Source organism: Eptatretus burgeri, chromosome 16, assembly GCF_056783735.1.
Source record: "Eptatretus burgeri isolate ZD-2024b chromosome 16, Ebu_testis_v1, whole genome shotgun sequence".
In the NCBI taxonomy this organism is placed as follows: Eukaryota; Metazoa; Chordata; class Myxini; order Myxiniformes; family Myxinidae; genus Eptatretus; species Eptatretus burgeri.
In genome coordinates this window covers 65,878,905-65,903,896 of record NC_140976.1, presented here as the reverse complement: position 1 = coordinate 65,903,896, position 24,992 = coordinate 65,878,905, and the positions used below count along the sequence as shown (strand labels likewise).

At 44.3% G+C, this 24,992-nt stretch overlaps 1 protein-coding gene and 1 long non-coding RNA gene across 3 annotated transcripts in view; one reads left to right on the top strand and one right to left on the bottom strand.

Annotated features, from left to right (window-relative positions):
- LOC147011239 (uncharacterized) overlaps nt 1-24,992 on the top strand; it is a 202,695-nt gene that overhangs the window by 159,106 nt on the left and 18,597 nt on the right. Inside the window, exon 2 of the long non-coding RNA XR_015052291.1 lies at nt 3,503-3,640. This is a non-coding gene — a long non-coding RNA (uncharacterized LOC147011239). The remainder of the gene's footprint in view (nt 1-3,502; nt 3,641-24,992) is intronic.
- Nucleotides 13,683-24,992, bottom strand: part of LOC147011238 (hepatocyte nuclear factor 1-beta-like) — a 77,839-nt gene continuing 66,529 nt past the window's right edge. The window contains exons 10-11 of one of the 2 annotated variants that reach the window (XM_085859235.1): nt 21,795-21,907; nt 13,683-14,985 (exon numbers count right to left, since the gene is read on the bottom strand). In XM_085859235.1, coding sequence (XP_085715361.1) covers nt 21,837-21,907 — 71 coding nt within the window. In that variant the 3' untranslated portion in view covers nt 13,683-14,985; nt 21,795-21,836. The remainder of the gene's footprint in view (nt 14,986-21,794; nt 21,908-24,992) is intronic. The other variant, XM_085859234.1, reaches the window with a different exon arrangement.

Genomic DNA, 24,992 nt, shown 5'->3' with positions numbered 1-24,992 from the left:
AGAGAAAGCAAGGAGCGGTGAGAAAAAAAGAGCTAGGAAGTGGCGGAGAGCGATGAAGGGAGAGAAAGCAAGGAGGGGTGAGAAAAAGAGAGTTCGGAAGTGGGGGAGAGCAATGAAGGGAGAGAAAGCAAGGAGGGGTGAGAAAAAGAGAGTTCGGAAGTGGCGGAGAGCGATGAAGGGAGAGAAACAAGGAGGGGTGAGAAAAAGAGAGCCAGGAAGTGGAGGAGAGCGATGAAGGGAGAGAAAGCAAGGAGGGGTGAGAAAAAGAGGGCAAGGAAGTGGAGGAGAGCGATGAAGGGAGAGAAAGCAAGGAGGGGGGAGAAAAAGAGACTTCGGAAGTGGGGGAGAGCGATGAAGGGAGAGAAAGCAAGGAGCGGTGAGAAAAAGAGAGTTCGGAAGTGGGGGAGAGCGATGAAGGGAGAGAAAGCAAGGAGGGGTGAGAAAAAGAGAGTTCGGAAGTGGGGGAGAGCGATGAAGGGAGAGAAAGCAAGGAGCGGTGAGAAAAAGAGAGCTAGGAAGTGGAGGAGAGCGATGAAGGGAGAGAAAGCAAGGAGGGGTGAGAAAAAGAGGGCAAGGAAGTGGAGGAGAGCGATGAAGGGAGAGAAAGCAAGGAGGGGTGAGAAAAAGAGAGTTCGGAAGTGGGGGAGAGCGATGAAGGGAGAGAAAGCAAGGAGCGGTGAGAAAAAAAAGAGCTAGGAAGTGGAGGAGAGCGATGAAGGGAGAGAAAGCAAGGAGGGGTGAGAAAAAGAGAGCTAGGAAGTGGAGGAGAGTGATGAAGGGAGAGAAAGCAGGGAGGGGTGAGAAAAAGAGGGGAAGGAAGTAGGGGAGAGCAATGAAGGGAGAGAAAGCAAGGAGGGGTGAGAAAAAGAGAGTTCGGAAGTGGGGGAGAGCGATGAAGGGAGAGAAAGCAAGGAGCGGTGAGAAAAAAAAGAGCTAGGAAGTGGAGGAGAGCGATGAAGGGAGAGAAAGCAAGGAGGGGTGAGAAAAAGAGAGCTAGGAAGTGGAGGAGAGCGATGAAGGGAGAGAAAGCAAGGAAGGGTGAGAAAAAGAGAGCTAGGAAGTGGAGGAGAGCGATGAAGGGAGAGAAAGCAAGGAGGGATGAGAAAAAGAGAGCTAGAAAGTGAGAGAAAGCGATGAAGGGAGAGAAAGCAAGGAGGGGTGAGAAAAAGAGGGCAAGGAACTAGGGGGGAGCAATGAAGGGAGAGAAAGCAAGGACGGGTGAGAAAAAGAGAGTTCGGAAGTGGAGGAGAGCGATGAAGGGAGAGAAAGCAAGGAGGGGTGAGAAAAAGAGAGTTCGGAAGTGGGGGAGAGCGATGAAGGGAGAGAAAGCAAGGAGCGGTGAGAAAAAAAAGAGGTAGGAAGTGGAGGAGAGCGATGAAGGGAGAGAAAGCAAGGAGCGGTGAGAAAAAGAGAGCTAGGAAGTGGAGGAGAGCGATGAAGGGAGAGAAAGCAAGGAGGGATGAGAAAAAGAGGGCAAGGAAGTAGGGGAGAGCAATGAAGGGAGAGAAAGCAAGGAGGGGTGAGAAAAAGAGAGTTCGGAAGTGGGGGAGAGCAATGAAGGGAGAGAAAGCAAGGAGGGGTGAGAAAAAGAGAGTTCGGAAGTGGGGGAGAGCGATGAAGGGAGAGGAAGCAAGGAGCGGTGAGAAAAAGAGAGTGGGGAAGTGGGGGAGAGCAATGAAGGGAGAGAAAGCAAGGAGGGGTGAGAAAAAGAGAGTTCGGAAGTGGGGGAGAGCGATGAAGGGAGAGAAAGCAAGGAGTGGTGAGAAAAAGAGAGCTAGGAAGTGGAGGAGAGCGATGAAGGGAGAGAAAGCAAGGAGGGGTGAGAAAAAGAGGGCAAGGAAGTGGAGGAGAGCGATGAAGGGAGAGAAAGCAAGGAGGGGTGAGAAAAAGAGAGTTCGGAAGTGGGGGAGAGCGATGAAGGGAGAGAAAGCAAGGAGCGGTGAGAAAAAGAGAGCTAGGAAGTGGAGGAGAGCGATGAAGGGAGAGAAAGCAAGGAGGGGTGAGAAAAAGAGAGCTAGGAAGTGGAGGAGAGTGATGAAGGGAGAGAAAGCAAGGAGGGGTGAGAAAAAGAGGGCAAGGAAGTAGGGAGAGCAATGAAGGGAGAGAAAGCAAGGAGGGGTGAGAAAAAGAGAGTTCGGATGTGGGGGAGAGCGATGAAGGGAGAGAAAGCAAGGAGCGGTGAGAAAAAGAGAGCTAGGAAGTGGAGGAGAGCGATGAAGGGAGAGAAAGCAAGGAGGGGTGAGAAGAAGAGAGCTAGGAAGTGAGGGAAAGCGATGAAGGGAGAGAAAGCAAGGAGGGGTGAGAAAAAGAGGGCAAGGAAGTAGGGGAGAGCAATGAAGGGAGAGAAAGCAAGGAGGGGTGAGAAAAAGAGAGTTCGGAAGTGGAGGAGAGCGATGAAGGGAGAGAAAGCAAGGAGGGGTGAGAAGAAGAGAGTTCGGAAGTGGGGGAGAGCGATGAAGGGAGAGAAAGCAAGGAGCGGTGAGAAAAAAAGAGCTAGGAAGTGGAGGAGAGCGATGAAGGGAGAGAAAGCAAGGAGGGGTGAGAAGAAGAGAGCTAGGAAGTGGAGGAGAGTGATGAAGGGAGAGAAAGCAAGGAGGGGTGAGAAAAAGAGGGCAAGGAAGTAGGGGAGAGCAATGAAGGGAGAGAAAGCAAGGAGGGGTGAGAAAAAGAGAGTTCGGAAGTGGGGGAGAGCGATGAAGGGAGAGAAAGCAAGGAGCGGTGAGAAAAAAAAGAGCTAGGAAGTGGAGGAGAGCGATGAAGGGAGAGAAAGCAAGGAGCGGTGAGAAAAAGAGAGCTAGGAAGTGGAAGAGAGCGATGAAGGGAGAGAAAGCAAGGAGGGGTGAGAAGAAGAGAGCTCGGAAGTGGGGGAGAGCAAGGTCCTCACCACACATCACTCTACACTCCGGGAAGGGAAGGAAGCGGGGACGATGGGGAAGAGAGAGGGGGTAGTGGGATTGAAACTTGACAGATTGAAAAGCATTTCTCTCCCAAAAACCTCATATTTCCCTCCCGAGTTTAAGACTGTGACACGTGTGAGAATTGCCTTGTTTTGTCGAGGTTCTTCCTTTCTGACGTGAGTTCCTTGTTTTGTTTTATTCTTATTGGAGTTAAACCTGTATTTATTTTTTTATTTCCACCATTTTGTGTTCCCCTTTCCAGATTTTTTAAATTTATTTGACAAAGCCTCCCATCTGCAGACACGTGGTTCCGATGTATTATTCATGTGTACTCGTAAAAGACTTGCCCACCCCGGTAATTCTACGAACTCTACTCCCCCAATCCGCCAATTCTCCGACCACCCTTCTCAATTTCCCCTCCACGTACCCCGAGTAACACCAAGTACCACTGCTAGTATGAAATATATATAAACGTATTGTCACGTCAGACAACCTCTGTTAACATGGGCCATCTACATCAACATCTGTTATCCGATACATGACTGAAAGTTTTCGACCGAAACTGCGTTCACTTGAATTAACTTACAACTTTACTGTTCCCCCAGGTCACCCAAATGAACTGAATTTGGGGTGGCAGCATGGATGTGATGACACACAAACTTATTTACAGAGATGAAGAAATAACATTCGAACCCTGCTCAGTGCCACAGACCACACTCCCATTAAAACAATTGGATAAGCAGGTGAGGAATTGCCAATGGTGTAATGAGTGGTGTTCAGGACGATGGTGCAGCTCGGGAACAGGAAGGGTGCAGATGTGATGCAGGGTGGGCGTGAGATTGGGAGGTGGCGTCCACATTCCCATAAACCAGTCCTCCCTATCCCGACGACGAAACACAGTCGAAGATGAAGAGAGCTGGAGAGGGAGATAGCCAGTGTGATGAAGAAAAGAGAGAGAGAGAGAGAGAGAGAGAGAGAGAGAGAGAGAGAGAGAGAGAGAGAGAGAGAGAGAGAGAGAGAGAGAGAGAGAGAGAGAGAGAGAGAGAGAGAGAGAGAGAGAGAGAGAGAGAGAGAGAGAGAGAGAGAGAGAGAGAGAGAGAGAGAGAGAGAGAGAGAGAGAGAGAGAGAGAGAGAGAGAGAGAGAGAGAGAGAGAGAGAGAGAGAGAGAGAGAGAGAGAGAGAGAGAGAGAGAGAGAGAGAGAGAGAGAGAGAGAGAGAGAGAGAGAGAGAGAGATAGAGAGAGAGAGATCATGGCGTATATATGTAGATAGAGAATACATTAGCAAAGGTACCCGGCGTTGCTGGGCAAAGCCAGGTCTCTCATCTGACCCCTTACCCTCCCTCCTCCCATGACTTCTCCCTCTGTATTCCCACCCCACTGCTTCCCCTCCCTCCTTTCGGACTCCCACCCTACCTCTTCCTCCCTCTCCCTCTCCATCCCCGTCCTCTCTCTCTCCCTCTCCATGTCTCTTCGTCTCTCCGTCTCTCTCCCTCTCTCCGTCTCCGTCTCCCTCTCCGTCTCCCTCTCCCTCTGCCTCTCCCTCTCTTTTCTGGACTTCCACCCCTTCGCCCCCCTCATCCAACCCCTCCCCTGCCTCTCACCCTAACCCCTTCCTTGGGACCTCCACCTCATTCCCTCTCCTCCCTCCTCCCACCTCCTCCTACCCCATGCCCAACCAGTGATGGGAAATGTGAATGGGCATTTCAAGTCCCATCACTACCAACACCCTTTCTTCCTACTTCCCACTTCCCACTGACTTTCAAGGCTTGTACTGGACTTACTTATGAGGTCCAGAACTCTGGGAAGGCTTGTGATGATGGAAGGAGGATAGATCAGATCTATGGAGAATTGAGGAGGGAGAAGAAGGAAAAGTGGTGAAAATAATTTTCTAATTTTTCCATCGCTAATAGTTTCTTCAAGCTGCACGTCAAACGGAATACGTAACCATGGCAACAGTTTGTCAACCAAGTAAACTGATGATTACCTTTCCAGCAGCAGATAATCGGGTGAAGGTTGTATCCTGGAATTAAATTCTATTTAGTCAGACTTTTCCACCTTTATTTACACGTCGTATCCCACAACTTCCAAGTGAAAAAACAAATTATACAAATTTCAGAAAATTAATTAAATATACAAAACTACAATATCTTGGTTGGATACGTGTCCACCTCTCTTATCGTAACAATTGTAAATTAACTCAGGTGTAACTAATCACCTTCAAAATCACACACCAAGTTAATTGGCCTCCACCTGTGTTAAATTGGAGTGATTCTGATTATTTCATAATAAAATCAACTGTTCCTGTAGGTTTCCTCTGCTGGGTTGTGCATTTCACAGCAAAGACTCAACCACGAGCACCAAGGAGCTTTCAAAAGAACCACCGGGATAAAGTTGTGGAAAGGCTCAGATCAGGGGATGGGTATAAAAATATTTCAAAGGCCTTGAATATCCCTTGGAGCACAGTGAAGGCAATCATTAAGAAGTGGAAGACAGACTCACAGCTGGAATTGCTGTTGAAGGTGCTTCCACCAAGTAATAACTCTGGGGGGGGGGGAGGGGGGGTGGACTCTTATCCAACCAAGATATTCTCGTTTTGTATTTTTAATAAATTTTCTGAAGATTTTGAAAGAGCTGTACGCTTTCTATTGGCACTGCAGATGGCCGGGTTAAAGTTTCTTGTCTGTTCTCTGTATAACCGGGTGGGGACAAGCAGGATGGGTTGAAAGTCACATTCCCCCCACGACAGAGGTAGAAAATCTATCCACAGCCGTCTGACAGCGTGCAGGGAGGATGGGGCAGTGGGATTCGCGAGTTGCCAAGGCTTGGATAGGTGAACGACCTGAGGTGGAAGGCAGCACCATGTATGTTCTGCTCCAGCTTTTGTGTTTCCACCATTTCTTGTGCAAAAAATGATTTCTTTGTAAAGTAATGAATGGCTTGCATATTGATGCTGATCAGGTTTATTTCAGATTCCTGGAGGATTACATCGATTGCAATACTGTTTTATAACTGGTGCTGTAATCGGCTCTGCTGGAGCACAGGCCCATGACAACACTTGGGCTCTGGCTCAGGAGAAACAATAATAGTTTCACTGTCCTTGAAGTGTTGGCTTTCGTGAGGACGGTAACCGTTCAGTTGTGGTTGCGTCCTGTCTCGAGGTTGCCATCCACTCAATAATACAGACATTTACAGATGCACACGCATGTTCAGGCACACAGACACACATGCACAACTTGGACACTCTTTTATATGTCACAATATAACAACACTAAGATGCATCAATGTTCCTTTTATCCTGTGTCGGAGTGGCGACCCTTCCAGGATTGTGTCCAATAGCCAGGGAGACTGCTTAGGCAGCACTAACGCTCTGCACAGAGTATGGTCCCCATGGATGGATGGATGGATGGAATGTCCCTTTGCATGGATGGCAAGGGCATTTTGAGACAAGTGACCGAAATGGGAAACACGCAAAGATCAATCTCATATAACAAGTTCTCTAACCACAAGGACAAACAAACCAACCATATCTCCTTTTCCACATTTCCTGTGGTTTCTGTACTTTTGGCATCTTCTGCAGGAAAATTTAATCCTTTAATAACTCTCCACCAAGCACAGTCCACGCAACATCAGGATATGGTACAAACTTAATCAAACGGGTTTGAAGGTAGTGGAGTCGCGCCTGAAACACGAATACTATGCAGGTTCCTCCTGATGAGTCCAGATTTGCTCTTTACTTCTTCAGGTTCCTGCTGATCTCTTCAATACAGTATTTTGGTCTTCCATTTCGTTCTGTTTGTTCTTTATCCCGATGCTGTGTGGATTGTGCTTCCCCGCTGACGGACCTCCGGTAGCTTGTACCTGTTGCTGCGTTTGAGCCTGGGGAGTAACTGCTGAAATCTATCCGTCCGGGTTCTTCCCGACATCTTTGTTCTTTATTCCATTCAAACTTCTTTCTACTTTTTCACATTTCTCCTTATCCATTCTAATTCTTGCTTTTTCTTTTCTTTTGTCTCTTTTATTCTTTATTTCTCTTTCTGTCTCGGAGAAGTGAATTCTTGCAGAATGTTTTTTTTCTGTAAGGCTCAGTTGGCTGTGCCTGGATGGGTTTTAGGGTACAGTAGCGGCTGAAACCCGAATGCTATGCGGGTTACACCTGATGACTTCATATTTGCTCTTTACTTATTCGGCTTCCTTCTGATGACTCAGATGCAACATTTGGTCTTCCATTTTGATCTTGTTGGCTTTTTCACAATGCGATTTCTCCTCATGAGGAAGATGCAATTTGACTTTCAGGAAAACTGTTTCATACATTGGCCTGAAATTCCAAAACTTGACATTTCAAAAGAGTGTAAAAACACAATTGACAGTTTCTGCTTTTGTCCTCCACCTGGAAAGCCCATGACAAAAACATTGCTTAATGTACAAGCTTCGTGCTTTTAATGTCTTCTCCACCTGCTCTGCCATATTTGGAAAAGGATTGGTTTGTGCAGTTCTTCAATCTGCAAACATCCACATGTGTTTGGCCACCATTGCTGCATTTGGGCACAATGCTGGTTTCTGCCATCCTGGTGTTTCACAGGTAAGTAATCAGTGTTGCAGCTCATTACAGCTCTTCTTTAACGGTTCATGTGAGTCGGGACAGGTACTGGAAGATTGGAAAGCAGCAAAAGCAAATGTAACAACAAACACCTCGGTTTAAGAAAGCTTCCTTAGTTGCAGGGAAGGTGCTGGAGACGAAGGAACGGATAGGGAAACATTAGAATAGACACAAACTAAATAAAGGCAGTCAGCACGGATTTACCAAAGAGAGATAATGTTCAACAAATTTATTGGAGTTCCACAAAGCAGTTTCTGGTTGGGTGGATGACGGAAGCGCAGTGGATGCAGTGTCTCTGAACTTCTGCACAATATGCAATTCGGAATTGTCTTTTAGCATAATTTCCAGCATCTAAACAAAACAGAGGCTATTTCAACATTCTTAACCGCAATTGTTTTGTTCTTGAATGAAAATTGGACTCACAGCAACATAGGAATATAATAACTATCCATGGATGAGAGGTGTCGTGTTTCTACCATTTACTGAAAATACAAGTGAACAGCGTCAGTCAATCAATGTGTCTCCTCCATAACTCGAAAAAACATGAAGCCCAGTGGCCCCAACCTTCGCATGCATGCTCAGGGAACTCCAAGGGAGTGCATGAATTGGGTAAATCTAACCCTAACTCGAACCCTAACCCTAACTCTACCCAAACCCTAACCCTAACAGCGAAGGGAACTCCAAGGGAGTGCATTCATTGGGTAAATCTAACCCTAACTCTACCCAAACCCCAACCCTAACAGCTAAGGGAACTCCAAGGGAGTGCATTCATTGGGTAAATCTAACCCTAACTCGAACCCTAACCCTAACTCTACCCAAACCCTAACCCTAACAGCTAAGGGAACTCCAAGGGAGTGCATTCATTGGGTAAATCTAACCCTAACTCTACCCAAACCCTAACCCTAACAGCGAAGGGAACTCCAAGGGAGTGCATGAATTGGGTAAATCTAACCCTAACTCTACCCAAACCCCAACCCTAACAGCTAAGGGAACTCCAAGGGAGTGCATTCATTGGGTAAATCTAACCCTAACTCGAACCCTAACTCTACCCAAACCCCAACCCTAACAGTGAAGGGAACTCCAAGGGAGTGCATGAATTGGGTAAATCTAACCCTAACTCTACCCAAACCCTAACCCTAACAGCTAAGGGAACTCCAAGGGAGTGCATGAATTGGGTAAATCTAACCCTAACTCTACCCAAACCCTAACCCTAACAGCTAAGGGAACTCCAAGGGAGTGCATGAATTGGGTAAATCTAACCCTAACTCTACCCAAACCCCAACCCTAACAGTGAAGGGAACTGCAAGGGAGTGCATGAATTGGGTAAATCTAACCCTAACTCTACCCAAACCCTAACCCTAACAGCTAAGGGAACTCCAAGGGAGTGCATGAATTGGGTAAATCTAACCCTAACTCTACCCAAACCCTAACCCTAACAGCGAAGGGAACTGCAAGGGAGTGCATGAATTGGGTAAATTTAACCCTAACTCTAACTCTCACCCGAACCCTAAATCTAACTCTCACCCTACCCCTAACTCTAACTCTAACCCTAACCCTAACTCTAACCCTAAATCTAACTCTCACCCTACCCCTAAATCTAACTCTCACCCTACCCCTAACTCTAACTCTAACCCTAACCCTAACTCTAACCCTAAATCTAACTCTAACTCTAACCCTAACTCTAACCCTAACTCTAACTCTCACCCTAACCCTAACTTTAACTCTGTCACCCTAACCCTAACCCTAACCCTCACTGGGTATTTGGGTAAATTTAAACACCCCTTTTGAAGAGAAATTACGGCTTACCTTCATGAAAGGCTTATCCTTGGTCAACGCAACTTCACCTCTAAAAATGCTTTGCCTTGGAAACGCGATATACTCACACGGACTAATTAAATATATATAATCGGAATATGATTTCGGATCTAAGGATCGGATCTCGTGGACAAGATAAGTGTGAAAATTTGAAAATTTAAAGAAATTCGTGATTCTTATAAACTCGACATTTACTTTATCTTATAAGTTTTAAACAAAGCTGTGCACCCCCCTTTTCCATGGTGACACAAGAAAATGTGAAATTGCCAAAGCATGAAACTTCACGTTTTCTACTGTTCTGTTTTTCTACTGTTTTTCCCAAAGTGTAACTTCACTGAGTGCAACGGAAATAATAAAGCAGGCGAAGACGACCGTGGCGCGAGCAGTAGACAAGGTGACCATGGCTCGATTCTCCGTGGGGACATCCCCATAGTTAGGAAGGCAAAATATATTGGAGGGTGAGAATGAGTAAAGCAACAGGACAAGTAAAGCAACAGGACAATGAGTTCAAGAGAGAATTGAAAAATGTTTTCAGTGGCTACAAAGCAATGAATCCCCACACCACAGCAGGATGGCTGAGAGGTATGCACACTCATTCTAAGCTGTCTGGCCTGGGTTTGAATGGTTTCACCTTTTTGTGTGATCTGCTTTTATTTTGGATGTTACTAGCCCCCGTTGGACGTCGTCCAAAATGGGGGCTTGTGGATTTGGTTTCGATTTTTGTGTCCATGTGTACGTGCGTCCGCAACCATATCTCGGAGATGTATGGACCGATTTTATTCATACTTAGGACAAAGACAACACATGATGGTATACATATGCACATCATTTTGTTTCATGATGTCATCTAAGATGGCCGACTGGTGGCCATTTTAATTGTTAAAAAAAAAAAAACAGCGTCGAACACTTCCTCAACCATTTCTTGGACATGCATCTACCCATCTAAAACATGCTACACAGATAAAGAATGATGGCTTACATTAGCATTTCATTTTGTTTCAAGATCGGATCCTAAGATAGCCGACTGGTGGCCATTTTGTGACTTAAATGTGTCCCCAAGCATTTCTCAGACCTCCCTGAGATGTGGTGACCAGAACTGCACACAATATAGGCCATCAGCCGTAAGCTGTATCGTGCAGTTTCGTTCCACTCATCAGTGGGGGGGGGGGGGGGTAGATAAAACCTTGATAATATGATAGTATATATCCAAATACATACGTATCCAAAAGTTCTCCACCCAAATAGCTGCAGTTATTGTGCATTTTCATCTTGAAAATCGATGCATTTCCCGCGTTCTCTCATTTGAATTTTCTCCACTCGGATCACGTGTGGGCCATGTGACGCCTCGACAGCCAATAGATCAGGGCTGACATCGTATGCAAATTACGTCAGACTGCGTACCTACCAACACTACCGATTTGCGCGGTAGCCTACCGATTTTCTATAGCTCCCAACGCATACCGATTTTATTCGTCAGACATACCGCATTTGGAAATTATCGGAAAAAAAAAATAGTCATGTTTTTTTCAGTTTTGCGTTCGTTTCTCACTTCCAAGATCATATTACATGCGGCTGCTTCTACATTCCACAAAACTCGTGCCTGACCTTGATTTCTTATCTCATCAGCGATTGGTTATTGCTTCCAAACTAAGCATGACCAATGGGACGACAGGAAACAGTGGGCATTCATTTCAAGACAACGCGCCATTTTCCATTCATGATCAAAGACTGCAGTTAACAGAGAGGACTCATCGCTTCAGTGCACGACAACAATGCAAACACCAGAAAATAAAAAACCACCCCCACGCTGGGTCAACAAGTTTAAGCCAAGTTGGACAACAGAGTTCAAGTGTATCAAGGCTTCGCGTGAGGTAGACGGACATGCCTTCTGTGATATGTGTCGATCGGACTTCTCCATCAGTCATGGGGGATACAAGCTGTTAGGATACAAGCCGTCACTGAACAGGACAACCAGAGGTCGAACAGGGAGCTATTTGTCGGTTTCCAGGCAATGCAGTTCATTGTGAAGAAGAGGGGACCAGTGAAGTGACTAAATTCAGAGCAAAGGTTCGAATGTTCTACATTGGTTCCCTGACCTACATGACGTACAAATTCCCATTCCAGGACCCTTTGATCAGGAATGCGGTCATCGTGGACCCAGCCTCCTCCAAGACAGCTTCCATGCAGAGCCTACTTACACTGGTTGAACAGCTCCCTGCGTCTGTTGCCCCAGAAGAGAACAGAGATGCGCTGTGCAGAGAGTTCTGCACATATCAGTCAGATGTCACCCTGCCAGCATATGACCCAGATGAGAGGGTGGATGTGTTTTGGGCAGCCATGGAGAAGATGACGGACCCTGCCACTGGCATCAGCCATCGCTCTGTAGACTGGCCAAACACGTCCTGCTGATCCCTCACAGTAACGCCTACTGTAAGTCCCTTTTTCAGCATGGTCAAGAAAATGACAACTGATCAGAGGAGCACGTTGGGACGCGGCAAGGAAGGTCACGCCAAGTCAAGCGTGTACGAGGACAGCCATGGCGTCAGAAACACTCTGTGTGGTTTGCTGGCAGGGAAGATTAACATCTTCAAGCCGGCTGGAGTCAGCTGCTTCTCGTGGAAGCCAGATGCCGACCTTCTTAAGAAGGCCAAATCTGCCACCTACCAGGCTCTGAATAGCGAAATGTGCATCTTAACTGTTCAAACCTGAAAACTGTAAATATGTTATGAAATCAGAGTGGCCAGTCATTTCATTCATAAAGATGTATCAGTGAGTTTATGTCAACTCTTGTGTACATGTATGGGCACATACATGTAGAGCTTGGACAGTGAGTAATTTATGGAAACGTGACTGATGATCATGATGTCTTAGAAAAATATAGATTGGTGAGTAGATCAATCATGTTAAGTTTTCTCTTTTTCACTCTAGAAATATGTTGATATATTTCAGCTAACTGTGGTCTCAAAATGTAGGAGATTGCACCATTTTGCTTCATTTTTTTTGAAAAATTTCCGGGGGGCATGCCCCCCGGACCCCCCAGGGACACGTGTCACTGCGTCGCACACCAGCCTACCGCTTTTCCTTCAAAAAGGGTTGGCAGGTATGAGACTGTTATGTGACCAGCTAAGTTGTCCAAGATGGCAGCTTCCTGCAGAGAGGAAATCACCGGCAGCTGATCGGCGATTTATCGGTAATTTTTGATAAATATGGCCAGTGAGGACGCTCCCCCAGTGTATTATTCACCAGGACAATGTAGCGAACGAAGAAGTCAAACGTTTTACCTCTGTAAGATGGGATAAATGGAAAGTGTCAACAAATGGCTCGTCTTAGACGGCCACGAACACATGTTCAGGCACACACTCAGCTAACCCTACGTAGCCAGACGGAGGCCCCTGGAGTACCGGTGGAAAGTGGACGCAGCGACGCGCTGTTCTGGCACATGCTCCCATACCTGACCTGACCTGACTCATTCCTTGACACCTTCCAAGACGAACCAAACTTTTCTCTCGTTTGTGGTGTTGCCTCTTTATAGTTATCCTTTTGTACTTTGACCTGTAGCCCTTCAAGATGACAACCTGTCACCATCTCCAGTTGATACCCCACTCACATGTTGTATTCTTACTAAACTTGTCCACTCGGCCCAAAGCTTTATCTACGTTTGGTCTTAATTGTCTGTATGACCCTTGTCAAAATGCCATCCATTGTCATTTAATCAAAATCAGATGCCATCTTTATTTTTTTTTTTTTAAGAATTATTTAACAGGATCAAAGTCTTGAAGTGGAGCTGCCACATAAATATGTCACACACAGACATTTAGATGAGACAAACAGCCACTGCGATTGGGGGAAGTGTCATCACTTCCCAGGGCACTCTGGGTACCAGTGACATCAGCAATGATGCAGCCTTTCTCACCACACTCAGCAGGGCATTCATTCAGGAGGATTTCCTCTTCCCCATTGATCTCAACCAATGGGGATTGTCCATGCTCGTATCCTTTCTAATGCTGAACATCAAGCAAGGTAGCACCACAAACCATTTTTAATATTTTGTACAACTCAGCCGGGGGTTTAGAACCACCGACCTCCCGGACTCGGAGAGGACACTCTAACCATTACGCGACCAAGTCTGGTCTTGAACCCTATATACTAAAACAATTTTTAAAATTTTAAGACTCAAATTTATTTAATTTCTCCCGGTCATGCATGCACATTACATTATAGACCCGAGTCTGTCATCAAACTTCGCTTGATCGATCAGCCAGTCCAACAGACATCAACGGGGAAAAAATGTTTCCAAAAGGACACTTCGTCGAGGAGTTACACAGATTTTAGCAACCATGCCTTCATTTGTCCGGTCAGATCCAAAGGACACTTTTCGCATTATATCAGTGTTTTTATTTTTGTTTTATTGACAGTTATACGATGTTAAGGCTCACATTCATACAGAATGCATTCAAAAAGCATTTGTACAGAGGCATCTATAGTGCAGATTTATCAATCAACAACCAGCTGTGGACGATGCGTAAAGAATTAATATAAATTACATTTTGATAGCGTGGTGAAAAAGCACTTCCAGGACTTGTGAATGGAGAAATGGATTTCTCAACAAAGGCGAACGTTTTGGTAAGAGATCAACAAACCACCTGAATCTGCTGCGAGAAAAGGAATTTTCTATCTTTGTCGTGTTCGTTGTATTCAAACAACTCCGGGGACCCGGCAAGCTTGACTGACGTGCTGGTGCGTTCATCGTGTTCCGATTGATTAAACAAACCAAAATTACTGGGAAAGTAGCATAAAATCATCAAACAAACATAACCAAGCAATTATGATGGACGAAAAATCATTTCCGGCATTGCTGTGACGAGAGCCTTGCAGCATTTGAAAAATAAAAACAAAAACAAACAAATAATAAACTTACCTTCATTACCTGTGCAGTGTGATGTGTTCCATTCAAATTACAAAGAATTTTAAAATAATACTGTGCATAAATTTTCTTCCACACAAAATAATACACTGGCTAATCTTCACAATTAGAAAAATGGCAACAACAACAACAACAACAACAACAACAACAACAAAAAATCTCAATTGTTCTTCATAACTAAAGTGAATTGCATCTGAGTTTTCATTTAGAATCTTCACATTTCATGTTTACCTTCCTTTATTACTCGGCTGGTTCCAGTGACGAGACGCTCCGTTATGCATTCAGTTAATCAAATGCTCCCCAGCTCCACCAGCGAATTCCAAAAATTACAGGGCCTCAAAATAGAAAACTTTTCAACACCAAGTCTCTTTTTTTTGACGTATCTAGTAAGTTACAAGTATTCTATTCGGACCGTACAGTTGTTCCAGATGTATAGCAAGTATCAGATGTTGCTCTTCGCATTTGCACCTCGTCTTCGTCAACGTCTCACTGTGCAAGTTCTGTTCTCTGATCGAGTTCCAAAAGAGCAGCCATTGACAAGTCCCGCCAGTCCAGTGGCTTCATAACAATGTCCAAATCAGGCTGAAACAGCCGGCCAGGATATCTGGACCACAATCTGGAGGTCATTGGGCAGATGACACGATCTGCTCACCGAGGAAGACGTCGATGTTACCGTGCCCTTGCGAGAGTAATTGTGAGTGTGGATCTGAGGCTGGATTGGTGTGAAACATCACAAGGCCAGAAGAGGACACTGCAGGAAAGAAAGAAACGTGGGACATTTTGAGCGATGTTGGAATGATGAAAATAAAGAAATGGTAAAGAAAGCAAAACATAAACAAGAAAAACAATTGCGGATCCTCGCCAGGACTTGTTTTACGTGGTGTTTGTGTCGTTTTCTGTGGTGTATTTTGTGTGGTGTTTGTGTACTGGTGTGTTACATAATTAATAAGACACATAATCAGAACTGCCACTTTATAACTGCTGGCAGTGATGACCGGGTACCAAGACGTCCCGCTTTAATCGGACACCTGACCCTGACCCATGACATTTATTTTTGTGTCATTGAATTCAGAATGGGAATAAAATAAATTCAAATCAAATGGAAGACCAAACAGGTACAGTCCTACATTGGAGTAAACAGAAGGAACCCGAACAAGCAATAAGTGAAGATGAAGTCATCAGGAGGAACCTGGATAGGATTCACATTTCAGCTGCAACTCCTCTACCCTCAAACCCACCCAGGAACAGCCAAGTGAGCCTTATTCTAAAAACAAAAAAAAGAACCCAGATCCAAACATTTAAATAATTCTGGCTGCAAGACCATGCGTCTGATCAGATTGAAATTTAAAACATACATTTCACATCAATACTAGATCATAATTGTGAAGTTTCACATCGATTTATTCAGCTGTTCAAGAGAAATGATTTTTAAAGGATTTTTGCTCAATCCAATTCAGCTGCCAGACCATGTGACCTATCAATTATTCGTGAATAACCTGGTATCCCAAGGCTTGGGGAACATTTGTGTGAAGTTTCCCCTCGATCTGTCCAGCCGTTCTGGAAATGACGTAAGATAAAACGATATGGCCACCATATCTGTTTTCTGGTGGGCCGAACACATCAGGCCTGAAGACCTCTGCTGATTATACATTGTCTGGGTTTGTTGCATTAGATTTCCATTGGCTTTGTTTGGGTCGAGTTTTTCTCACGATGAGAGACCCCCAAAAATCCAATCATATGTCGAATAAAAATTATTCGGAAGGTTAAATCAAGTAATAATTAAACAAAAATTATTAGTAAGGTTATATTCCATATTGGAGTTAAACAATCCGTGAAGGTGTGACGGATCAGCTTGTTCTGATATTACTGTGACGAATCAGCTATTTTAAGAGTGTTTTAAATGTGCGTTTCCCAATGGAGCCGCTACCGAATTTTTAAAGCCAATTCACTCGCACTTTATGGCGAAGTCCCGTACCTTGAATGGCCACGTAGAGGTTTTTCATGAACAAAAGGTTTATGACCACAGACAGAGAGAGGGAGAGAGAGACACATACCCCAAAATTGAGATAACAGATATAAAGGTAAATCCCCTGTTTGGAATCACTATGAATGATATCTATCTAATCGTATTGATTCACATGGGAACACGGGACAGACATGGCACAAGGTTAATGAGACAGGTTAGAGAATGTAATGTGAGCCATGGGTAATGATTTTTTTTTTTATCCTCAGACCCAACTTTCACCCCGTAGACATGTGGGGCATGAGCAAGGATGAGGGAGTTGAGTGGACAGAGGAGGCTAAACATGTCTATCTTGTGTCGCAGATTATGACAACAGTGCGGTCATTCGTGTTTTTAAGTATAATGAACAAAATATGACTGGTTATAAAAACCCAATCCACGTTACTGAAGAAGAAACGCATTCCAGAGTGCCAGCGAAGTGTTTCTCACTTTATAGAAACTTCATTTCCATCCAATTAATGGCTCCAGTGATTTTCCCACATACTCTGTTTGTCAATGATGGATCGTATGTGGCAGGCGTCAGAATGTGAAGGGTAAGGCACATAGGGAACTGTTGTGTTCGTTCCCAAAGACGAAAGGCGGGCAGTCAAAGAATCTTGATCTTGTTAATGCTCCCATCTGAAACCTTGCTCAAATCCCATGTATCATAAATGTATTTGTCCATTGTCTTATAATGTCCTGGTAATTTATGTTAAAGGAATACTGATGTCTACTGATGTCTTTGTCCGACATGTCATTTATGCACAAGCTCCTTCATGAGACAGAGATCACTGGATAAAATAAAAGACATGGCAAGGAATTGAGCAACTCTGCAGGGCATCAGAACAATTGGAACAAGAGTGCAAGTGAGCACAATATACGCCCGAACAAGAAGGTAAATACAGAATTGTGCTACTACATTGAAAACAGCATCCTGGTTGCCATGGCAACCACTGAAGATGACGAACGTATGTCGCGACACACCGTTTCCACAGTCTGAACCTATGTACCAAATATGAAACGTGAAAGTTGAAAACTTTGGGAGTTGGAGTGCAGACAGGAACGGATGGAAAACAGCATCCTGGTTGCCATGGCAACCAATTTAGATGACGAACGTATGTCATGACACACCGTCTCCAAAGTCTGTACCTATGTACCAAATATGAAACGTGAAAGTTGAAAACTTTGGGAGTTAGAGTGCGGACAGGAATGGACGGACGGACGGACGGACAGACAGACGGACGGACGACCAGTATCACATAATGCACCCCGATATATATATATATATATATATATATATATATATATATATATATATATATATATATATATATATATATATATATATATATATATATATATATATGTCAGGCGTATAAAGATGTATCCCTGGATTTTATAAAATAAAGTTTTCATTAAGATAGTCCTCGCTCTTTTTTTTTTTTTTTGTATATCAGGTAAATGCTTGTGGAAGAGCGACAACTTGGAATTGATCAGGAAACAACAAACCAAAAGGAATAGCAGGGAGAGGAGGGGGAGTTGGGGTGGGGGACACACCAACAGCAGGGTTAGAGAACAAAATAGAGGGAGACCTGGACAAATAAGGGGTGTGGAGAGGAATGAGGGGTAGGGGGATGCATAGGGTGGACAAGATGGAAACAGATGGAAAATCTTCAGAAGGGAACTTTTCAGAAATTTGGAAGGAGGTGAGCCTGGGGATGGGAGATGCTAACAGGTGTAGAAAAGATTATTGCTTTGGATTGGGGGTGATCTGAGATGGTATAAACTGGTGTTTGAAGCTCTGGAGGGAAGAATGCGATTGAAGATATTGAGGAAGTTGGTTCCACAAGTGGGGGGGGGGAGAGGAACGAATGAGTGAAGGTCAGCAATGATTCTGGATTTTGAGAGTTTCATTCGAAGAAGGTTGATGGTGGATCAGAAGAAGGTTGATGAATGGTGCCCTGCAGAAACCTGGGGGGTGGGAGTGGGGTGGGGGACAGAGCACGGAAAGAGCAGAGGGTGCAAGACTAGAGAGAAGGCGATGGAAGACAGAGAGACCAGTGACCTCTCTTTGATGTGAAAGTGATAGGCCCATAGACTCAGTCTCATGGCAGGAGATTCCATTGATCTTGAAGACCTGGTTTCCATGATGTCAATCAGAGCAAGGTGTGATGTAGGGCCTCCATGCCAGAGGGGAGAGCAGTATTCCATAAAGCTGCAGATGAAGGTCTTGAAGGTGAATAGGAGTTTAGGTGTGCCAAAAAAGGACTGTGCGACAGAGGATGTCCAGTCGGCGGCTGGCTTGGAGGCCATCTTTTTTAACAGCTTGCCCAAGTAAGATCATGGCTGATAGTGAGACCCAGGATTTTGTGACTGAACTTCTTCAAGAGGATTGTTAAGATAGTAGATAGGAGGGTTTGCCAGATGGTCCTTTTGGGGAGAGATAGTGATAGTGTGAGATTTGTCAGGATTGAAAGACATATTCCAAGTGTTTGACCATCTTGTGATTTTTGTCAAGGTCTAAAGAGAGGGAAGAGGGTACATACTCTGTTTGCAGCCTGCCTATACGAAATATGAGGAATGTCAAGGCAGAGGGTAGAATCATCGGCAGAGAGATAAAGAGGATTTTCCAGAGAGGAAGAGAGATCATTTATGAAGATCAGGAATAGGACTGGGCCCAGAACACTGCCTTGGGGCACTCCAGCTTTGACAGGGAGAGGAGATGAAAGGATTCCATTGAGAGCCACACATTTTTCATGAGAATAGACAAAGTAAGTAAGCCATGGGTGGAGTTGGCCTTGGATGTCATAGGTAGAGTTTGCAGAGTAAGGCAGGATGCCAGACTGTGCTGAAAGCACAAGATATGTCTCGACAGATATTCCTGATCTCATGTCTGACAACGAAGGCTTCCATCCACTGTTGGAAAAATATTACACAAGTAATAACATACAATTAATTCACAATTAGTGGAATATTAAAGCATACCTGCGTACGGTGGAAGGGTGGGTTGGGGTGAGGGAAGAGGGAAGAGGGCAGAGAGAATGGAAAAGGAAAGAGTTATTTATTCTTTGTTATTTTTTTCAGGAAACATATTTGTGTTGATAATTTATCATTTTGCCTCTAGCCATGCTTTACTCTTGCTTAAGACTATTGAAGCTAGAAACAGGTTTGAATTGTTTGGTGTAATAAATGTAAATGATCCTGCCAAATTAATTTACAGTAAAATAATAATTTCCTTCAAAAAGGCTGCAGAGAAATATTTACCGAAACAGGAAAAGCAGAAGCAATTTGTCCCCACAGAAAGATGAAGAAGCCAAAGAAAAGAGAGAAACTCTGAAACAGTGATACGAAGAGCAAAAAAATGAGGTTAACACCTGATAACAGTACAAGGCTAGATGAGGAAAAGGATAACCTAAAACAGGCTTCCGAGTACACTCGGGCTCAAGAAAAATGTGTGCTCCAAAAAACAGATACCACAACACTCGCTGCTGAGGAAGAAAAGAGCCGATTAGTATGGGCCACAGTTAATTTAATGACCAATACAAAGTCTACGAGGGGTGGACAACTCAAGGGTGAAAATAGCAAGGGACGAATGTGAAAGTGGAAGGAATGATGCAACATTGCCAATCAAAACTTACGATTTTACACTCGATGAATGGAGAAAACTATGAGAACCATATCAAAGTAGATATCTGCGATCACAAAGTGATCAACAAGGGTAAGCCTCCCCTCGCCGGGCAGGTATGTCTTAAAATTAGCTCCTCTGACCGGGGAGGCTTACCGTTGGCGATTGCTCGCGACTTACCTTCGTCCCATGATACAATGATGGCCATGTTTTTTTTCAGACCAACATATAACCTTGACTTTCAACATTTAGGGATAGAGGGTAAATTAAGAAAATGTGTCCCCTATCTACAATCTAACCAAAAAACTCAACATCGTGAAAAATCCCAGGAAAATTATTCAAGTTAGGATCAAAAATGTGTTTTTTTGTTAATTAGGTCACAATCTGAAAAAAAAGGTATGTCAAAGACACTATTCAGATAGAGTATCAGGTGTACAACTTCAATGCAGGTACACTATTATGATGCAAGAACATCTTGGAAGGTCAAGTGGTCTTTGAGATCCCACATTGGCAAAATTGAATGATGACAAAAACAACATGTCTTTTTTCAGACCACCATTTAACCTTGACCTTTAACCCGAAAGGGTGTGATGTGAATTAATCGAATATGTGACTTGTTCTAAACTATCTAGAGATGGCAATTTCATTCTTATCGGACAAACTAGAGTCGAGTTTGGGTGAAAAATGTTAAAATGTCTTCAATTGGGTCATGACCTTAAAATTAGGTCAAGATCAAAACAATTATGTCAATCCCGCATAATTTTTATTCCCATTATTGATGCAAAATTTAATTCTGAAAGTCCTCGACATTGGCAGAAAAAAAGGGAGAAAAAATCTAAATGGTGATTTAGTACTCCTTGGGGTGTAAGACCTTGACCTTTAACCCGTAAGGGTAAGATTTTCTCGAGGATATCTAGTGAGGAAAATTTCGGTCCAATCATCGGACAAACCTTAGTCGAGTTTTGGTGAAAAATGTTAAATATCTATAATTAGGTCATACCCTTGAAAATTAGGTCAATGTCAAAAAATTTCGTCAACCACAATATTGATACAAAATTTCATTCTGAAATTTCCAGCCAGCTCCGAGATATAGCTCGGAAATTGACAGAAAAGAAAACCTAAATGGTGGTTTAGTCCATCAAAAAAACCTCAACTCCGAGAAAACGCTGCACCATGATCATCGCCACTAGAAAGCATGACATGCCACCATGATAAGAGGATGCTAAAAGATGAAGAAGTAGTACTCCTAGGGGGGTCGAAGAACCTCTGGGGCACCATTAAAATTGGGGGTACACATTGTAGAAACAAACCTGACAACAGCAATAAGTCTTCCCCTGTCCTTTCGAGGGAGCCTTTTAACAAGGCAAGGGGACTGGATAACATCTTTGCTGAAGTTTGGAAAAGTGGGGCTTTGGACAGTCAGCTATTTCAGGTGTGCAATAAGGTTTTAGCAGGTGTTAAACCACCGATATGGTCAAAAAGCACCATTATCCTGGATCCCAAAAATATAATCTGGGTCCACCTGAAAACTATTGAGGGATCAAGTCAACACCAGTGGTTGGTAAAATTTATAATGGGATGATCTTAAATAGAATCAGGTTGCAAGTGGACCCAATACTGTTACAGTGGGGTCAAAGCAAGTAAAAGGAAACAAATGACTTTGGCATAATGGAATGTCAGAACGCTACTAGATGCCCAAAATAACAATCTACCAGCAAAACATATTTAGCCACTGTGATGACATACACCATCAACATACAGTAGCTTCCATACAAGAAACCAGGCCAGCTCACACAGGTTACATTTGAGAGAAAAATTACACATTTTCTGGTCAGGTAAAAACAACGACAAACGCAGGGAAGCAGGGGTGTAACCCGAATGAGGAACTTCTACTGTTTCTGTCCAAGGAAGTTGATCTTACAATTGCTAATACCTTATATGCTGTTCCTGACAGATGTTTCTATTCTTGGCAACATCATTGCTCAAAATGCTGGCACCTGTACCATCTCTCATCTCTCTGATCAGCAGGCAGCAGCCTCTGCAGACCTGGACAAAATCACGAGCTGGTGAAACACGTGGAACATGTCTTTCAATCCTGACAAATATCAAACCCTCACCATGTCTCTCCAAAAGGACCATCTGGAATCACCCCCTCCGTCCCCCATCTACTTTCTCAGCAATCCCCTTGAAGAAGTCCTTTCATTCAAGCTTTTGGGTCTCACTATCTGCCATGATCTTTCCTGAGAAAGCCATATCTCCAAGCTCGCCTCCAAAGCCAGTCGCCGACTGGGCATTTTACGTCGTGCAAAGTCCTTCCTTGGCACACCTGAGCTTCTAACCACATACAAAGCTTTCATCTGCAGTCTGATGGAGTACAGCTCCCAACTCTGGGATGGCGCTCCTGCCTCACACCTAGCTCGACTTCACACTGTGGAAACCAAGGCTTTTAGGATCATTGCTATCTCCCGTGATGAGGCTGAGTCTTTGGGACTCTCACACTCTCACCGGAGGCAGGTCGGTGGTCTTTCTGTCTTCTACCGTCTCCTCTCTGGCCTTGTCCTCCTGCTCTGTTTGTCCCCCCCCCCCTATCTTTCCTCAGGGCACTCAAGGTCCACCAAAAAAAAACCCCTTCTGGTGAAACTGCCAATATCGAGAATCACTGCTCACTCACCTTCACTCTTTCATTCCTCTTTTTTTTCCCCACCTCTGGAACAAATTCCCACGCTCACTTCAATCCCACTCCTCCCTCCAAGTCTTCAAAACAGCTGTTCACAACCATCTCATATCTTCCCCCATCCAAAATATTTATCTTTTCTACCCCCATTAACCCACCCCAAACCCACCTCCTTCAAATTCCCTGTTTTCCTTCCTGAAAGTTCCTGTAGTACTATATTGTTTACAACATGTACTGCACCCCATCCCTCTCCCGTCCACAGATCTCCTATCGTCTTTGTTCCCCACTATTTTATGCTTCCCATCCCTCTTGTCTCCTGCCTTGTGAGATGTGTCTGTGTATTAGCTCTTACATGAGCCTCGACATGGTATACAAAAAAAACATTTCAAAAAAGACACCAACTAGAACACATGCAGGGCTGCTGGTGGAACATGAAAACAGAGGAGCCTCAATAACTAGCAGAGAAGAGCTACACAGAAAGAGTTTATGCTGCCCTGAAGATCATCTATTGACATTGGAGTTCACCAACCTCACCCTGTGCTATCAGTTGTTGGAATTACCCGACTAACTGATCAGACAGGTAATCTCTACCACCGGAAAGAACACTTTTGAGGCTTTTCTCAACAAACCCTCCACTGTGAAAGATTACCTCCTACAATTAGTCGTTGGAGCATCAGCACCCAACGCATAATGATCTTGGCAACCCAACTACATTCCAAGAAGTTGATTATGCTACCAAGCTCATGGGTAATGGGAATGCTGCTGGTCTGGATGGGATACCTGCACAAGTGTGCTAACACACTGGTGCTCCACTGTTGTATGCTGTGCACAAACTGTCCTCAGACTATTTGGATGTTGATGATCTACCCCAAGACAGCATGCAGGCACAAGTAGCAATATCAGGATCAACATCCCGACCCTTCCTTGGAACGAACAGAGTTAAACAGGGCTGGCGTGTGCTTGCTCCAACCTTATTCACCTTGTACCTGTCTTTTTTCTCGAAAGATTATTCCATATCTGGCAACTTGGAAATTTTCTCGAAAGATGTCACCGATGGAGTGCACATCAACACTAGAAACAACGGCTAGTTGTTCGACCACCATCGATTTTGCACAAAATCAAAGACAACTCAACTATGTGTGCACGAGTTACTGTATGCAGATGATACTGCACTGATAGCCCACTCGAAAACCACCATCCAACACCTGACCACAAAGTTTGCAGACATCAGCACTGGTTTTGTTCTGTCTGTTAAGGAAGACCAAAATCATGCATCAACCACCCCCTATTGCCATTTCCAGAAAACCGGAAGTATCTATCAACAACACTTATCAATGCTGTAGATGTGTACACCTACCTTGGCTACATAGTGTCCAATGATGATTGTTTCTTTGCAATGCTAGCTGCAAGAATGTCCTCCGCAGCAGGTGCTTTTGGCCATCTTAAGAAGACGGTACGGTCTCCACGTGGTATTAAAGTCTCCACTAAATACACAAAGCTGTTGTACAACCATGGCTTCTCCACTCATCTGAGACCATTACTCGACAAAAGGCACATAAACAAAGCTAACCAATTTCCAACTAAACCCTCTTTGCTTAATCCTTGATATGAAATGGTGTGACCATGTGACAAATGCAGAGGTTCTGCAACATCCAACATGACAAGTGTCGAGACTGTCTTATAGGCAAGACAACTGAAGTGGGTGGGACACGCGGCAAGATCAATGAATGACCATCACACCCCTAAAGCAGTGTTCATATGGAGAGCTCTCTTTAGGTAACGATTACTGTGGTCGCCCAAAGACGCACGACAAAGACTGTCTTAAATGACACCTAACTGCAGCCAGGATCCCCCTGGAGAGCTCGGCAGAAATAGCCAAGTGTCGAACAGCTTGGTGTCATGCAGTTTTTGCAAGGTGCAAATAATGCTGAGTCCAAGCAAGACTTGGACTAACCAGCCGAGGCTATACGACAAAAGTGGCATGGGACACAACAATCAGAGCAAAACCAAGTTTTCCAGTGTGACTGGCCGATGTATCTCGAGCAGAATAGGACTCTACTCACACGAACAGATGTGTGACCTCGACATCCCCCCTTTCTTTTGAGATGCCGACATCACCCTCAGCTTCAAGGGACAGCAACTACTGTCACTCTCCAGTCATACGAACCATAATGGGATCCATAATTGCAGCACCAGTGAAGACATTCCTTTTTTTATGGGTTTGATCAAAGTCGACAATTTTGGATTCCAAACTGTTTATTCATTGCTGGATGCTGGGTTGTTTTTTGTTGTTGTCGGAAGAGCAAAGGATTAGGCCTTAACGATATGCAAGAAGTCAGGGCAATGCCTCTAGACTTTTAAATTATTTAATTTTTACAAGAGCAAGACTCATGAAAGACCAAAAAAATTTCCCATGCTTTTACAGTCTGGCATCCATCCCTGCTTGTTAAGCTTTCT